Source organism: Talpa occidentalis, unplaced genomic scaffold (genome assembly GCF_014898055.3).
Source record: "Talpa occidentalis isolate TD23 unplaced genomic scaffold, MPIMG_talOcc4v2.1, whole genome shotgun sequence".
Lineage (NCBI taxonomy): Eukaryota > Metazoa > Chordata > Mammalia > Eulipotyphla > Talpidae > Talpa > Talpa occidentalis.
In genome coordinates this window covers 100,687,144-100,706,178 of record NW_026555331.1, presented here as the reverse complement: position 1 = coordinate 100,706,178, position 19,035 = coordinate 100,687,144, and the positions used below count along the sequence as shown (strand labels likewise).

The following is a 19,035-nucleotide window of genomic DNA, read 5'->3' as shown; positions in this document are numbered from 1 at the left end:
TTAAACTCATAAAGTAGTCTGTGTATAGAGTGGTATAAATCCTATGAACTAATAAGTTGTTTTTTTCTTAAAATTATCACTATTTGTATAGGTCAACTCTAAAATATAAGAGCAAAAGTTAGGATAAAGAGTTTCATGAATGTTATAATGGATTAGATATTTAGGATTATAAAATTACATTTGAGAAAAATCACTACTTAACATGATCATTTTTAATATTTACAATTTGTTTCACTTTTTTTCCCATTAAGCCAGAAGGAATTTTTAGGGAGAAATTATTTGAGTGCCTTTGAGAGCCAGTTTGGAAATGTCTATTAAAAGTATTTTTTAACTCTCTTCATTTCTGTATATGGAGAGGAGGTTATCTATTAATAGTGGTTATAAAAATAAAATATTCTGAGAAGTTTCCCTTTGGATCTTTTTTTGTGAACTTTTTGAATTATTTGAAGTCAAATGTAAGTATTGTTTTATAGTTATAGAACAATGTGACACTTTTTGCATAGATTTTTAAGTTCTGAGCTTTTAAACATTTTCTAATGTACTTATATTCCCTTAAAGCATCTTCTAATATATATTTTAAAAGGGATTTATAAAAAGGAAATTAACTTCTTTCTTGGATATTTATATTATTCTCTGACAAACATAAGAAAGCTAGAGATTAAAAAAATCTTTTGGATATTACTAAAAATTTCTACAAACCTACATTTAAGTACTATTTCACTTTTCCAAAAAGAGAACCCATTTCTGTTTTTTTTCTGCCATCTAATAATTCTTACTAGCATAAGCTGTATATTATTTTTTCGTCTTATTAAGTCAAGTAAGACATTCTCAGCTTACCTTTCTTATGTCTTTTGCATGTCTTTTCACCTTTATTTATTATAATAATTTCATCTCATAATAAGAGATTCATTCAACTCATTAAACAAATATTTATTGTTTGCAAAAATGCTATATACCATCTACTTTCTCAGGTACTGGATATATAGTAGTGACCAGACAAAAATCCCTCCTTCTTGGAACTTAAATCCAATAGACAGATAAATAAATAATTTTAGGCTAAAGAGTAATTAAGTGCTAAGAAAAAAATAAAGTAGAGAAGAAGGTATATGAAATATGGAGAATATTGACATGAAAGAAAGAAGTAAGGTGGTGAACCATGTAGTTTGTGGGCAAGAGCATTCCAGACCTAAGGAGCAGAAAGATCAGTATGAATGTGTCTGTCGGTGGATTGGGTCTCAGAATTATACAAAGGAAGAAGTTGGAAAGATGATAAAACATGAGATCATGTAACAGATGTTTGTTTGGGTTACAAAATTATCTCTATTGTGTAGTTTTCCTGAGAATTGTTTCTGTTCTTTCTAGCTCTGTCCAGAATTACATGCTTTTTTTTTTTTTAATTTTTTTTTAATAGAGGCATGTTTTTATTTATTTATTTGTTTGTTTGTTTGTTTTTTTTTTTTGTTTATACATGCACTGGGTACAGTCAGAAGCGCGGGAGGGTGAGAGAATTCACCAGAGCCAGAGCAGGGAGCAGAACAGGCAGAAGGACTGAAGCACACTACTGAGGGGAGCAGTGGGCGGCAGGAGAGGTCTGCGCGCCATGTGGGACCCTCCTCTGGTGGCCGGGGAGCAGCCGGGGATCGAACCGGCGCCGCAGAGGCCGACGGGCAGCTTCGCAACCCAGCGCTCTACCGCTGCGCTACCAGGGAGGCCCCAGAATTACATGCTTTTGATGGATCTACTTAAATAAGCAGTTTTTTGAGATCTGCCATTTTAACCATTTATGAGTGATAATATAATTATCAAAGAGTCATGATCTCATTTGTGTAGTTACCATTTAATTTCATAATTAAGAAAATGAATACCATTGTTTCTTGGATTATGGATTTGTACCACTGTCCCAGTAAATAAGATTAGCAATTCATTTTCCCGGTGTTGCTTTATATCCTTTTAGTCTATTTTTCATTTTTCTTGCAAAATTCTAAATTTTCACTAAACAAGTTAAACTCCATTAGAGGTTATCAGAGGATATTTAAATCTAATTGACTTTCATGAGTTGGAGATATAGATTTATAATTAGAATGGACATTTGAAGCCAAAAGATTGTATCATTCTGATCCTCCACTGAATAGCTGGGTAGCTCTTTCTGAACTTTAGTTTCCTTTTCTATAAATGAAAATCAAATTGCCTACTTCAGAAGAAGCTCACCAAATGCTGTTTTGAGATATAATTGAATAACATGTGAATGCTTTCACAAAATTATTTTGTGCCTGTTAATATAAGTAGTATTGTTTTTTATTGTTAGCCATCTCTATGTGTATCTACTAAAACTTAAATTTTAATATTCATTGCCTTTGTTATCTCTCTCTCTCTCTTTTAATTTTTTTGGACTGATGGTCCCTTTAAAAGATTTTTTTGTGAGAACTGCTCTGCACTGTAAACAGACAAGTCTTGGTTGTCACTCAGCAGTGCTTTGGTGGTTTTACTCTTAGTTGCAGTGGCCTCTGGCATTTACCTCAGTAAGATTTTACTTGTCCTGGCTTTGAAGACAGCTGTCAGCCATGGGCAACAGCATGACTGGAATGTTTTAGTCTCATGAAACCATTATCAGGGTGCAGCCACAAATGGCAGTGTGATACTACCTGCCTTGTTCTAGCTAGGAAAAAAAAAATCATTTAGAGAACTTTCAGTCAAAAATTCATGAAGTACTAAGTAAATGGGAAGTGATTATACCAACACATTGGTCCATGAGCCCAGGGCAACACAAGGATTTGAGGATCTCCAGAACTAATATTGCTGCAGGGTAAGGGGTAGCTAAGGCATTCATAATAACTTTTGTTCCCCGTTTTTAAAATCTGAAATAATTAGAATAAAGTAGTGATTTCCATATTTGCTGCACATTAGTCACCTGAGAACTTAAAAAAAATCCCAATGCCCGATCAGATCTCATACTAATTAAATCAGATTGTCTAGGGTTAGAGTCACTCATCAGTAGTTCTTAAAGAAACCGTGGTTATACCAAGTGTCGCAAAGTTTGGGATTCACAGGAAAATTTGAGGCTCTGGCCCCAATCTTTTATTACCTTTATTGTTTCATGGTTTTTAGAATTATTAGGGAAAGTCAGATAATCCTGTTATGAGAAACATTTGTAAGTATGTGGTCTATATATTTTGAGTATGTACTATTTTTAGAGTCTTATGTTGTTTTGAGCTGTTTGTTTCGTTACTGAATCATAATATATTCATGTTATTTTTCCCATTACAGATATTTTCTTGACAGTTTTAAATAAGCCATGCTTTGTGATTTAAGTCAGAATCAAATGTCTATAAGTATTAACTCCTAAGGAATTTAATTCCTTCATTTCTTTTACAATATAATTTTCAGAATAAGGAACCAAGAGCCAACTTGTTTTTCCAAACCTGTTTTGCTCTAGTGTGGTAATGAACTGTTACAAGCCAGCCTGTATTTGTGGAATAAGTATGAATCTGACAGAATAGACTACTTAATTATATCACAGCTATATTAATATTTACTAATAGACAATTGATGTGTGAGACAAAAACATTATCTGTAGTATTACTAACTTTGATATCATAAATGAATAAGCATTTTTCCAGTATCATGACTTAGTAAGTCTTTCTCAGTGTAATCTAATTTAAAAAAAATGCAATTTTAAGTGTGTACAGGGGAATTTCTAAGTGACTTGGTTCCACATGTTGCTAAGAGCTAGAGTTTTGGCTGTACTTCCTTGGTCATTTGGCTAAGACTTGACATAAGTTTAGATGGTCACAGTCTTATCTTAAAAATAATGGAGATTTATTTTGTTTTGTAAAAAATTTCTGCCTCATCGTCCATGTCAAAATGTATGTGAAGAAATGCAGAACATGAATTGATGCGTTGTGAGTTTTTTCATTGTCATTTAAAATTAAAATATGACCCTGTTGTCTCCCAGAGCTGTAAGAGTATTGTAAATTTGGAACTTTTTACAGTGCAAATATTTGGCTTAGTTCATAACATCCAGTCATCCAATTTTTGTTTGGGTCTTTTGTTTTTCTTGTTTTGCATTTTTATTTTGTTTTGTTTTCAGCCATCATTTTGTCTTATCATCTTCAATTCTAGAGCAACCTGACAACAATAATGATACTACTGAATTGGGCATCCTTGTCATTCCTGAGATTAGTGTCACAAATGTGGCCGGAGAAAGAACCGGGAATGGGGAAAAAGGCAGAACACTAGGCGATATTGATGCTCAGCATATACAGGGTGTGCAGGAAACAGCCACAGATCCTAGAACTGAGAGCAAAGTCTTGCCAGAGATCAGGAGGCAAAAATCTGTAAGAAAAATGATGGAGGATGGAATAAACTCACCTGGCAGAGTGCAGTTTTAGCAGAGCACTATATAGTCGCACTCCAAGGTATCTCCTGGCAAAGGGACACTGCTGCATGTTTTAAGCAACAGTTACACAGTCACAAAAATTTTGCATGTTATCTAATAATCAAAATGCATGAATTATGCACCAGAATTTCTCGATGATTCTTAATGCTCTTTGGAATGGTCATACCTATATTGTCTTTGAGTAAATTGTTATGAAAACTGAGGCAGAAAATTACTTCCAAAATAATTTCTGCTTATGCGTGGAACTCAAATATATATTTTTTCATTTCTGTATTTTTGTCTTCTTTGATATGAAGGTTAATGTATATGAATAAAAAGTTTGAACTTGCAAGCTATAATTTTTTTTATTTTAGTAGAATAATCTACAATGTAAAATGCAAACTTCTAAAAACCTTTAAAGTATTTTAGTGGCTATTTTTTTTAAAGTTCCTTGGTAAGAGTTTTGATTTTGTACTGGCTTGCTATACTAGGGGAGAGGTTATCCCTAGTTTAACTGTGTGGTACTTTTCCTAATTGTTTCTGATCTTTTGCATGAATAGTAGAGATCTCTTTCTAAAAACACAGTGGGATGTGGTTGGCATGCTTTTTGTTTAATTTACTCAAAATTAATGCTATTTAATTACAGTGAACTATTTTTGCATTTTAGAATGTTTTGATTTAGACTTTGATTTTGGTCTGTAATCTGTTGCTTTATGTAATTATGCTAAAGTTTAATTTGCTTAAAGTATAACTGATTTGGTATTAATCACTAAAAAATTGCTTAAAATAATGTTAATTCATCTTTGTTATTTCTTTGTTTAGGAAATGCAGAATTAACAGGTCAAGAAGAACTGATGGAGATATCTGAAGTTGACGAGGGATTTTATTCCAGGGCTGCGTCTAGTACCAGCCAGTCTGGTTTATCAAACAGTAGTCACAATTCTAGTAACAAGACAAGTGTAGGAAAGACTCAGAGACGTTCAGGAGGAAGCAAAATTGGAGGAAAAGAAAAAGAAACTTCAGGGGAATTTTGCAAAGATCATTTTGGTCGAAAACAAACCCAAAGAGCCCAAAGTGAGAATCTTGAGCTTCTCTCTTTGAAGAGACTTACATTAACAACCAGCCAGTCCCTTCCTAAGCCTAGTAGCCATGGTTTGGCTAAGACCGCTGCAACCGTATTTAGTAAATCCTTTGAACAAGTCAGTGGTGTCACAGTCCCACATAACCCATCACCTGCTATTGGCTGTGGGACTGGGACAGATGCCAACAGGTTTTCCGCTTGTAGTCTCCAAGAAGAAAAGCTTATTTATGTTTCTGAAAGGACTGAACTTCCAATGAAGCATCAATCAGGTCAGCAGAGACCTCCTAGTATTAGCATTACCCTGTCCACAGATTAATTTGTAATAGTTCTCTCACCTAACTGGTGAATCCGGGAATACGACTTTGCTTCTTTATGAAAGTGTGCAGGGTCTTGCATTCCTGTTCCTGACAGGAGCCCTGTGTCTTAAATTCTGAAGCCTACGTTGACTTTATGAAGGGAGTAATCTCTAGGTTGCAGTTAGTTGACATAATGTTTTGTTATTTCGTGGTTGTTTTTTCTCCCTTGATTTGAGTCTTTTTTTCTTATTTGTTGCTCTTGCCCTAAGATTGTCAGAGTGAAAATACATTTTGGCAGGTTCCCTGATCAGACTGGTGACATCTCATGTGAGGTTGTGAGGTGGGTTTGTGTGTGTGTGTGTGTGTTTAATAACTCCTATTTTGGTAGCTGTAGGTTTGCCCTACAGCAGGGAATCTGTAAAAGGGAATCTCCATGTATGGGAACTATTTTTTAAAGGATGAGGCAGAGGTACAATTCCAGGAATTCTAAGCTGGCTGTTCAGCAAGTCAGTCTGAAAAACAGGCTAGCGGAAAAAACAAAAATGATGTGTATGAAAAGTGCTTGTTAATAATGTTTGTAGCCGGATCATCTTTAAGATTAAAACAGTGTATATAAGGTGCTGGAAAATGCCTGTTAACTCAGTAGCTAGACTGTTTGATGATTTCAGGGGATGGGTAGAGGATGTTAACTTTGGAACATTTTTATATCAAAAATCAAAAACTGCAAGTAGGTTTGTTGTTTCAAAGTGTTTGATCTGGATTTAGCAAGTAAAAATTCTTTCACTTCCTAAGATGTAGTAGGCCATACAGTTAACTTATTCTGCTGCTGGACTTCGAAAATCCTAGTTAATCTGGATTCCTATAATTCAGAGCACATGTCATTGAAGACTTCCTGGAAATCACTGTAAATCTTGCAACATAACTTTCAAGATGCCAGAAACAACTATGTACTATTGAATTGTTTGTCTGCAAATGAAGGAAATTAGGTAAATTTTTCATCTTTAAAATGTCATGAAAGAAAATAAAAACTTGATATATGGACAAAGGGCATTTATATATTAACTAATTTTGGTTACTTATGTTCAAGTTCTTTAATTTGAAATTATAAAATATGAAAAGAATGAATGGGTTTCTTTGTGAACAGGTCTATTTCAAAAGAAATTATTATAATAGAAATAATAATCAATGTAGTTGTCCCCACCCAAAAAATAAAAATAAAAAAAGGCAATCTGGCTTAAAAAAAATCTGTAGCTATAGGAAACTGTGACCTAGATAGATGTGAAAGTTTGGTGATTGTTGTTGGTGGTCATTTCAGCCATGATTGAGGTTTCTGGTAAATCAAGTATACTTTAAGTATACTTAAGTAATAATCCAACGTACAAGGGAGAATGTAGGGCTGAGGAGGAGAGTAAGTTGACTGGGGAGGAAGGCTTAGGGAACCATCTCCCTGCTCTCTTTCATTATTTGTACACATTGGTTTTCTTATTCCTAGTCCCTAGCTGTGGTCACACAGAATTTGCTAATTTCCTCTTGTACAGGTTATGCAGAGGTCAAGTATATGAAAAGTTTGTTTGTCTTGAAGAGTGCCAAAGCACTTGACTATGAATGCAGTTTTTACCATAACTACTTTGGCTATCCTTTTAAATCAAATATTCCAAAAAGTCTGAACTGTTTTCATTCATGAACCCTGAATATAATTTTTAACATATATTAATTTGATTATTTTACTTTCAGTAATACAAATATAAGATTAATTGACATAAATTTAGTAAAAAAAAAAAATCCAAACACTTAAGGCAAACAGAAAATGAAAATTGATATTGTTTTTACTTAATAGGTATCCTCTGTACAGTTTAAAATAATTGTAAAATGCCACTGTGAATTTCATGTGATTCTTTTGTAATTTTTTAAAAGAATTTCTCCACAGCTCCTAACAGCGTTAATAGTCTTAAGAACTAATTTAAAAGACTGGCATTTTAAGCAAATTAAGGTGATTAAGAAATCTTGTAGAATTATTTTGAGGAAACATTATCTGGAACAAAAGAAAGATCAGATTTTAATATTCAGCCACTATTATGGAACCTCATTTTGGTATTACTCTAGATCTTTGCTATTTGTGTGGTCTGAGGACGAGCAAGTAGCATTGGCATCACCTGGCATCTTGTTAAAAATGCAGAGTATCCTGGAGCTACTGAATTAGATTCTATTTTTTTTTTATTGAGGATTATGGTAAGTGAAATAGACTCTGCACTTTTACAAGATCTTAAAGTGATTTTTATACATGTTAAAGTTTTAGAAGAGAGTATCAAACTGCAAAGCAAATCACTTATCTCATATTTAGAGTTCTCAGTGCTCTCACATCCCAAGATCAAATATTTTAGCTAACTAGATCAATATAGTTTTGTTTTTTGCAGGTAATTAATTTTTAATAACATTAACACCTGGCCTCATAAGTTCTCTAATTTAAAAATATTAATGATTCTCATCTACTTTTACAATAAAGATGTAACATTTTGTATTTTATTATAATCATAATGCATCAGGGCAGTAGATACCTACTTTTAAGTATAAACGGGTTATCATCCTCTTATAGAATGCACAAAAAAAACTACATGTGTAATTATTAAAAATCTCTGAAGGTTTACTCAGAACCAGTGGAGTGGTTCTGAACTTTTGCTCCAAGTAATAAGCACCAGTTAATTTTCTGGAGTGTGGAGTTATGTTGACAGTAAAATTCTTTTTATATGACCTTTGATACTATTTCAAATGAGGGTTATACATTTGAAAAAAATTTATAGCAATTTTAAATATTGGATTATGCTATGTTAACAATTGTTATTATCCCTGTTACTCTCTTCCTACTCACCTTTCTAAATTTGAAAGTTTGAATGACTTTTGTAAGTCAAATTTCCATGAAAATGTTGAATTGACCATTTGGTCACTGATCTTTTGTATATCTAGAATAATAGCTTTTATCACAAGAATGATTCTGTACAAATTTTGGGCCTTGTACCCCATGACCCAGAGGATCTGAGCAGATCCATTCCATATTTTAAACCTCTAATGATTTTTGTAATTACCCAACCTCTCACTCTTGAAGTACCAACTACCTGGGGTTTACTAGTGAAACAGGGACTCAGAATTTGCCTTTTAAATTACAAGTAGGGTGAGAAACAAAGTAGACTAGACAAGTGAGCAAACTGAAATCCCCTGTACACCACTGTGGAACTGTTTTAAGGCAGCTCTGTAGACTTGAAAGTAGAAATTTTCAGTTCTTAAGTGATGAATGACAAAATTGATTTGAAATTTTCATTGCTCATTTCAATAATGAAGCAACTACTCAATGAACATTATTCATTTAAAAATAAAAGTTGAGTTAAAGAAAAATATATTTTAAACCAAAATAGATAAAAATGATCCCAGTTTTAAGGGAGTTTGGCTATTTTGGAACAACAAAATTAATGTGTGAAAGCTTAAATTATAAAGAAAAATGTGCTCTGAGACCATAATTTTAACCAAATATCTATAATATGGCTGTTTAACGTGAATCTTTAGGAACAATAAATCTATACTTTATCAAAGGGAAGCACATCAAGGAAATATATATATTAAATAATGTTACTGAAAAATTATTTTTTTAAAAACCATTTAAAGGAAGGATAATTTGATGAGTACTTAAATTAAGCACTGTAGATAGAAATCAGTGTATCATAATATCTTCCCAGGTTTTGGATGAAAAAAACTCTCTACTCCTTTAATTAGCATGAAATTGTACTTTTAGATTTGTTTCTTTGTAAAAGTGTACTGAATACTTTGAGTTAGTCACATTAGTGTTTAATATTATTAAATTCTTCATCAGTGAGCATAAATTTGTTTTATTCTGTGTTTTGTAACTTGTGCATGTCTAGAGAGACTAGCAGTGAACATTTTGGAAATTTTTTTTTTTTGATAGTAGAGTTCTAGAGTACCAGTCTTGATAAGAAGATTCTACTAGTACACACAAGATGCTGTTTCACATACTGTTCCTTTCTCATGTGAAGTTTATTGTGTATCTCTTCTCTTCTAATTATGTAGTGATACTAATCATAGTAAATATGCTTAATTCTAATTGAATTCCTAGAGTTTACATTCCTAAAGAACAAACTATGACTTTGGATATTTTTATGTGTTCTCTACATTTTTAAGGCTGTGGAAATAAACTGGAGTTTAGTTTTTTGAAGTTTTGTATATTTGTGTAAATGTTCTCCATATGCAATACTTTATACAGCAGTGTTGCCCTTTGTTTTATTGAAATAAAAACTGAAAAAATGTTTTTTCCAGATCATTTTACTCATTAAAAATGCGTCATAAAAATTTTCAAAAGTCATGATGTGGAGGAAGAAAGTAAAGGAGGAAGACTTAGGTGAGTTGAGCTATTGAGAGCTTTGGGGAGTAAGTTATAGGACAATGACTTCTCATTCCTGGCTTTATGTTTTACATGGCCTAATGATGAGAAGTGTGACAGGTCCATTAGTGAACATCCAATAGAAGATTAGCTCCATGGGTGATGTTATACCAGATTGTTATACCAGAAGCACAGGCAATCTTAGATAACAATGCTTTGCCCTTTTAACTTTGAGTCTTTAGCTCTTGATTTCAGAGATTATATACCCCTAGTACCTAGCATAGGATTTTGTACATGGGTGGTATTAAGACATATAATGAATGGGGAGCGTAGGTTGCTATTAGTTTCAGAAAAGAATCAAAGATAAGATCTCCAGATAGGATCTCTAGTTCAGCAAAGTTTTAGAATTTTATTTTTTGGCTCTAGGAAATCTCTGGTGTTAGTTGAATTACATTACTGTGTGTGCTTAGAAACAAAACCCTCTTAGAAACTTTAAAAAGTGTCCGATATGTAGTTGATTACATATTTGAATAAATCCACTTCATGTAAGAACTAACATTTCCTAAACTATTATTGGGGGAGCACTTGTAGAGAACCCAAGCAGTGATTTAGTGAGCAGGATGTTACCCCTATGAAGTATGCACTTTTCTAGTGGCTTCAGTAGTCCCAAGAAATTATCGACTCACCTAATAGAATCTGACTTTGACAATACCAATATAAGTATTTTATAATTATTAAGAATGAATTTTATAAATAATTCTAGTGATTCTGTAATTTCCTTGCATTGTAATTGTAGTAGTAATAGCTAATTTTGTCATTCAAATTATAATTTCATTTAGCCTTTATTTTACAAAAGAGGAAATGGAAGCTCTCAAGAGGGCAGGAGACTTGTCCAAGGTCACGTAGCTTCTGGGTGGCAAAGGTAGGCCTTGAACACAGGTTTTATGACTCTCACTTTGATAACACTTGGTAAAAGAAAATGCTAAGTAAATACTGAGTAGTGAACATATATTTGAATTTCATCCATCCTATCTGTTTTATAGTTTTAAGTTAAAGGTTTTCCGAAAATAATTAACATTTTGTAGAACTTTAGTTAATTATGTTTTAGTGGTAAACTGAATAGTGGTTTTTCTGCTGTCTAAAACATGGTAAAATGCAAATTAAAATAAGATTTTTTTTAACCTAACTGATAAAGATTAAAAAGATTCCTACTATTGTTACAAGTGTGGGTAAATCATTAGTCTCAAGCCTTTGGCAAAGACTGTAAATTGGTACAACTAAGTTGGTCGGTAATCCAGCAGGATCTATCAAATTTTAAAGTGCACATATTTTCTGACCTAGCAATCTTACTCTTCTGTGTCAATTCTCTATTCTACAGAAATTTTAGTACAAATGTATAAACAAAAGCATGCAAGGTATTCATTGCAGCAATGCTTATAATAGCAAAAAAGAAAAAAGCAATCTCAATGACCCTTAATGGAGGAATGGGTGAATTACATGCATACAGTAGAATATGATGTAGCCGTTAAAAACAGTGCAGATCAATCTTAATTTTTTAAAAATGTAGATCCATATGTTTTTTGATATCATCAGATGACCCTTAATAAAACAAAAATAAGTACTAAAACTTACTGCAATAAGAAAGTCACCTTGATATGTTTAGCTGTGTCTCAGAACTAGAAAATAAGGTGTTTGTAGAACTTTAGAACCTGTGCTCAAAAGATAGGTCTGTCAAGACAGGGAACTGAATGCATTTGGCAAGGTTAATGAAATCATTTAGGATTGGTAGACACAGCAAACAAGAGTCATGGTAAGTAAACTGTAATTTGATAAGACAGGTGCTTGCCCAGGTAAGCTGGTATTGTTTCCCTCCTATAGGAATTTCCTTATGTGAACAACAAATTAGAGATTGATTTTGTTTTGTTTATAGTTTTGCCAAGGTTTCCTGGAATAAATAACTAAGTTATGTTAACATAGGTGTGGCATATTCTTTCCTAAGCTGCATTGACATTGATGTCTTTAGGTCTGTTTGTCTCTTCCTGTTCAAAGAGTGTAAGCCAAAATTATAAATGTAGCATACTGATATATCTTTAGTGAGTTTTTGGGTTCATCAAAGATTTCCTCTAGAGCTTCTTGACCCCCGTGTACTTGGTTCACATTCATGGTGTTCTGACATAATCCTTATTACATTGTACTATGATTATCGTTTTACTAATCTGTCCCTCTCAGAAATCCAGTACTCTATGGATGTTAAATACCTAATGCATGATAGAGAAAAAAAGATTTGTTTTACAAAATAGAATCCAATCAGGAAATGGGTGGCAATATAAAAGATACTGGAGTGCTTTTTTGTCATTCAGAAGTCTCCCAAACTTGTTTGATTTTCTAATGTATATCTGAAAGAAATGAAGCTGAAGCACGTATAACTTCACTGCTTTGATTCTTCAAGCTGTAGCTGCATAAAGATTCTTTTTTAAAAAAAAAGATTTATTTATTTATTTATTTATTTATTTATTTATACAAGCACTGGGTACAGTCAGAAGCACGGGAGGGTAAGAGAATTCACCAGAGGCAGAGCAGGGAGCAGAGCAGACAGACTGATGAAATACACTGCTGAGGGGTGCAGCGGGCGGCAGGAGAGTCTGCGCACCATGTGGGACCCTCACCTGGTGACCAGGGATCAAACCGGTGCTGCAGAGGCTGTGGGCAGCTTTGCAACCCAGAGCTCAACCACTGCGCCACTGGGGAGGCCCTGCATAAAGATTCTTTAAAAAGTAAATTATGATACATCTTGTTTCTTTTTACTTGGAGTAATGAATGATAGGAAGACTTTTCTGGGCTGGTGTTTGAAATTTCTTTCTTATTTTTGCACATGAGTAATATCTAGCTTAATCAGAAAATAAAGTAGGAAAGATATAACTTCAACACTACAAATTCTCACTTCTTGCCTAACTGGCTTTTTAAAATAGAAACTGCAAGTTTATTTTACTTTTGTATCCATTATTACCTAATGAAAGCTTGCAAAGTGCATTTATCTTAATGATTTTTCTCTCTTCTTTCAGCCAAAATGCTATTCATAGATTTCAACAATATGGGAATTTTTTTTTCAGGACTAGCCTGATTACTGTTACAACTAAAAAACCAATCTACCAGGAGCAGTGACCAATGCTTGATATCATGCCCTAGAGTGACTAAATACTCACTAAGTACCAAATCTCTTTTCTCATGGAGAGGCAGCTTTTGTCCTCATGGAATAGACACTTTGAATCTAGGTTTATATTTGCCTTTCCTGTATGCCATGCTTCTGTGTACATGCTAAGCGCCCTATTCATTATCAAAACATTACATCTAAGCAACTTCTTTTACAGTGTAAGAAGTAAAGTAGAAAGGAAATACTACTTCCAGTAATGGCAGAATAGGTAATTAACATGAAAATTCTATGGACAACTAAGTAATCTGTATGAAATTTTTTAAAAATATGATCTTCTAAAGAGACAATTTCAGTATTTGGGTCACTTTTTACCTGGATGGATTGGCTAATTCTAAAAGAAATCTTTAAGGGGATAAGCAGTACTTTTTTACTACTTCCAAGATACTGGAAGGAGAAAAATTGGATACTAGTGTCTGCCAAGTTATGGGTCAGTCTTGGAAAGCTCCAAGTCTTGGGTTTGAGACCCACAAAAGCTATACCATGGAAATAAGAGCAAATTAAAGGTACATCCCCCCCGCTCTGCACATCATATACCAGGAATTCAACACAGTCTCAAATCACCCAGGTTTCCAAAATTGAGATAAAGTGATCGCTTAGATGTCTGGTAATGAATATCCCATAGAAGAACAGAAAATCCATTATCTTAAGTTTCAAATGTTATAATTTTTTTCAAATTAATGTCTAGCAGAGAAGAAAAATAACCAGGTGCTTCTACAGCAGAGCAACACATTGAGAACTAGTGACATTGGATAAAATTGTTTAAAATCACTGAAGCCATAGAAGTTTTAATCAAATAGAAGCCAGAATCCCAGGGAGAACTTGCAGAAAAGAGCTAACATAGCTGGCCTGAGACACTATCCTGGGAAAGTCCTGCTGCAAGCTTGGTCTTTGTCCAACATCTGGCAACTTCGTTTACAGCAATATTCCCCCTATTCCCAAACTGATAAAGTAGGCTACTAGGTGTTAACTGTTGATACAAGCAGTATGCTAACCATAAGGTGCCTGTATGACCTGTTCCCAATACAAACCCTGTGCAGTAAATCTCTAAGGCCACGTATTTCACTTATGTCGCACATCAATCCTGAAAGAATTAAGCACATCTGGTTTGATTCCATTGGAGAAAGTATTCTCTAAATTCATTCTATGCATATTTTCCCTTTGCTGATTTTGCACCTATTGTTTTGCTGTTATAAATTATACCCATGAATATGACTGTATGCTGAGTCATGTAGCCCTCCTGAATTACTGAACTTGAGGGTTGTCTTGGGGACTCTCACCACAGAAGGTAACCAGAGAAGTGAAAAACACCTGCAGCTACTTATTCTTTATGGAATTTGCCAGTTTTTTGACACAATCTGAATGGAAAGTTCAGGAACAAAGTTACTACTAGAAATCAGAAAAGTAAAGAGACTATGACGACTAAATAAGTCTGGAGAGACAAAAATATTTAGGATCATCAAACCAACCAGCACCTGGAAAACCTAAGATACTTAAGAGAAGTGAGCCTGATATTCATCTGGCTTTCTGCCTTGAGTATTAGCTAAATTCTTGCACTGCTTAGAGAGGAAAAATTAAAAAAAAGGGAAACAACAGAAAGTCAAAGCAGAGGTACTTCACATATATATATATACACATATGTATGAGGCAAAATTTGGATTGCAGGGCCCATTAAGAAGGAGAGACCTTAGTACACACCCTAAGGTGTGTAGAATTAAAGATTATAGGGTGTGTACTAAGAGTTACACTCTAGGAAGAGGAGAAATCAGAGTAAATAATAAACTTTATAAAAATTGCTAACTAGTTTCAAGTTTTCAAGTCAACTGGATTATTTTTGGATTAATGTGATCTACCTGCCATTACTCTTATCTTCCTGCCAGGGAATAGAGAGATCCTGTTCTGTAATGGAGATATCAAAGATATCATCCAGAGACTGCACAATGCATCACGTACAATATCTAGTATTAAGTAAAAAATATATATAAACCCAGTCAAAAAACAGAACTATGAGGAAAAGGCAATAAGACCAGATTCAAAGGTGATTCAGTTATTGGTGTTAGAGATAGAAATAAAAATAGCATTGATAATGAGTCAAGATGGAAAATTGCATGAGAACCAGAATTCGTTTTTTAAAAATCAAGTTTTATGGTTATATATTGAAAAAAAAAAAATCAATTTGAGGAGAGTGGCAAGATGGCAGCAGAGTGAAAATGCTGGGCTCACTTCCACCATATTCTCACCACCAGAGTGAAGTAGGACAAAGTCAATAACTCCTGAAAGGAAAACACAGAATTATAGCACACAGTAGGAGCAACATCCAAAGGAGGGGCCCCCAAGTATGCAGTGGAATGGGCCTACTGGCTAGCCAAGTTATGTGAGGTGAGCCCTGCTAGCCCACAGGCATTATAGTGGAACTGATAAGTGGCCCAGATGTAGTAGGCCCCAGCAGACCCCAGTGAGCCCTAGGACTGAGCCTGGAAGCAACCTCACCACAGCAAACCCCAGCAAAGATCCCAGTGAGCACCAGGGCAAGAACTTGAAGCAGTCCAGACCTGGTAGACCCTAGCAAACAGTGGAGCAGACTCTGCCAAGGGCACATATGAAACAGGCTTCAGCACAGGCAACAACAGGGACTGGTTCCCACCAACTGCCACTTTTGTAGCAGCAAGTAAGAGGAACACTGTTCAGGAGTGGGATTGACATATCCCTTGGACAGTAGAGATTAATACATGCTTTAACAGGGTGGACTCCAAGGACATTCACATTACATGGAACAGGAGGAATATGTAAAGAAAAACCTGGGGGTTGTTCTGGAGTAAGAGACACAAGTAGGAGCTGTTTTGATAGTAATCAAAACTGCATAGTAGGGCCTCCCCGGTGGCGCAGCGGTTGAACGCTGGGTTGCGATGCTGCCCGCGGCCTCTGCAGCGCCGGTTCGATCCCCGGCTGCTCCCCGGCCACCGGAGGAGGGTCCCACATGGCGCGCAGACCTCTCCTGCTGCCCGCTGCTCCCCTCAGCAGTGTACTTCGGTCCTTCTGCCTGTTCTGTTCCCCGCTCTGGCTCTGGTGAATTTTCTCACCCTCCCGCACTTCTGACTGTGCCCAGTGCTTGTATAAACAAACAAACAAACAAATAAATAAAATAAATAAAAAAAACTGCATAGTATTGGAATAAAAATAGACACACAGACCAATAGAATGGAGAGCAGAGAAATAAACCCACATATATGGACACCTAATCTGTGACAAAGGAGCCAAAAGTATACAATGGAGAAAGGAAAGTGTCTTTGAAAAATGGTGCTGGGAAAACTGGACCACTCTCTTGCACTCACACGAAAATTAACTCAAAAATGAATTAAAGACTTAGATGTAAAATCAGAAGCCATAAAATACATAGAAGAAAACACATGCAAAATACACATTGCTTCAGTCTTAGGGGATTCAACTCCAATGTCAAGGAAAACAAAAGCAAAACTAAGCAGGATTACATCAAATTGAAAAGCTTCTGTACAGTGAAAGAAGCTGTCATTAAAACAAAAAGACACCCTACTAAATGGGAAGAAACATTTCTACATCACACTTCCAACAAGTAGTTAATATTCCAAGTCTACAAAGAACTCATACAATTCAACAAAAAGAAAACAATGAACCCAATTTAAAAAATGGGCAGAAGAGTTAGACACTTCTCCAAAAAAGACAGTTGGCTAACCAGTACATGAATAAATATTCAACATCATTTATCATCAGGGAAATGCAAATCAAAATCACAACAAGATACCACCTTACTCCAGCGAGAATCAAAATGATGAAAATCACAAGTGCTGGTGAGGGTGTGGAGAAAAAGCAACCTTCTTACATTGTTAGTTGAAGTATAGAGGGATTCTGTCCCATGGAAAACAATGAGGAGGTTCCTCAAAATATTAAAAATAGCCATACCATGTGACTTAGCAAGTCTACTCCCAGATATCTATAAATATAAAAATGCTAATTCAAAAGGCTATATGTACTCTGATATTCATTGCACCACTATTTACAATAGCCAAGTTATGGGATCAACTTAAAGGCCCAATAACAGAGGAGTGGATTAAGAAGATGTGGGGTGTGTGTGTGTGTATATATATATATATATATATATATATATATATGAATGACATGGAATCTCACTCAGCTATTTAAAAAAAGAGATGGGGCCTCCCCGGTGGCGCAGCGGTTGGGCGCTGGGTTGGGAAGCTGCCGGCAGTCTCTGCGGCGCTGGTTCAATCCACGGCTGCTCCCCGGCCTCGGGAGGAGGGTCCCACATGGCGCGCAGACCTCTCCTGCCGCCCGCTGCTCCCCTCAGCGGTGTACTTCGGTCCTTCTGCCTGCTCTGCTCCCCGCTCTGGCTCTGGTGAATTCTCTCTCCCTCCCGCGCTTCTGACTGTACCCAGTGCTTGTATGTATCAATCAATCAATAAATAAATAAATCTAAATAAATAAATAAATAAATAAATAAATAAAGAGATGAATTCTTGCCATTTGGAACAACAGGGGTGGAACTGAAGGGGCTTATGATAAGAGGAATAAGTTAGAAGGAGAAAGACAAATACCAGATGATTTCACTCATGTGGAATATATAGAAACAAAAGAACTGGCAAGACAAAACAAATAAAAACCCTAGAAATATGACTACAGAATTGAGGCTACTAAAGAGGGAAGACAGTTGAGTTTGGGAATAAAGGGCGGAGGGTGTCCAGTGGTCTATGGTAACCCATATGTACTTTGAGACATGGTTTAGATTTTTTTTCTAGAATCTCTATACTCTAAAATTGAATGTATTATAGAACAATCTATGGCCAGTTGTGGAAGAGTCTACATAGAACTATGTTTCATAGTGTTTGGGGAAAATCCTTTTGACTTTTTGGCTATACCATTCAATATGGGTGTGTAGCTCCTTGAGTTTTTGAATACATTGGTGGACATGGTGTCATCTATTCTCAGCCATGAGAATAGCCTACAATTAAAATGCCTATTGAAAATCTTTATTGATATTTTTTATGATACCCAAAGATGTCCAAAGGTCATGTTTGATTAGAATGTACAGAATCCTACAGTTTCTAGCTTGTATAGACCTATTATATATGGACTAATAAGAAGTAACTTCTTTTGAGATTTGACCTTTTGAGTGATTTTGGATTTCTATATGACGGTCCTAACAGCCATAGCTTTTCTGTTGATAAGAATGTTTTTGTCTTCATTCTTAGTTAGAACACATTGCAAAGATACAGGAGTAGGATTAGACACATTTCACAGAAATTGTACTTTAATGTAGACTTGTGAACAAAAAATGATTGCTCCATATGAATTATTTTGGGGATCAATTAAATATCTTGCTGGACATTGCTAAAGTTTTAAAACTTCAAGACTAATTATCAGAGAGTATCTGGTATTAAAAACAAAACCAAATACCACTCTAGTACTAGGGCAATTTGGTTGTGTTTAAAAAATAACAAAAGAGCTAAGAAAAACAAAACAAAACCAACCTACATACTGCCGCTCTCATTTATAAAGTCCTGTTAGCTGATGCCTTCTAAGGTTAAGGACCTTTAAGCAACCATCAAATTGATGGCAACCCTAAGATCCAATTCCAGTAATTATCCTCAGATGCTATCATATAAAGCTAAAAGTTCACAAAATCCTTCCTCTCTGTTCCTG

At 35.0% G+C, this 19,035-nt stretch overlaps 1 protein-coding gene across 5 annotated transcripts in view; it reads left to right on the top strand.

Moving 5' to 3' along the window:
- HYCC1 (hyccin PI4KA lipid kinase complex subunit 1) overlaps positions 1–19,035 on the top strand; it is an 85,386-nt gene that overhangs the window by 54,148 nt on the left and 12,203 nt on the right. Inside the window, exons 11-13 of one of the 5 annotated variants that reach the window (XR_008550764.1) lie at positions 5,198–5,449; positions 10,073–10,154; positions 10,976–11,058. Coding sequence is in view for 3 of the 5 variants with exons in the window: in XM_037509037.2 (XP_037364934.1) it covers positions 5,198–5,772 (575 nt within the window). In the remaining 2 variants the exon portion in view is untranslated. The other 4 variants (XR_008550763.1, XM_037509052.2, XM_037509037.2 and 1 more) reach the window with 4 other exon arrangements.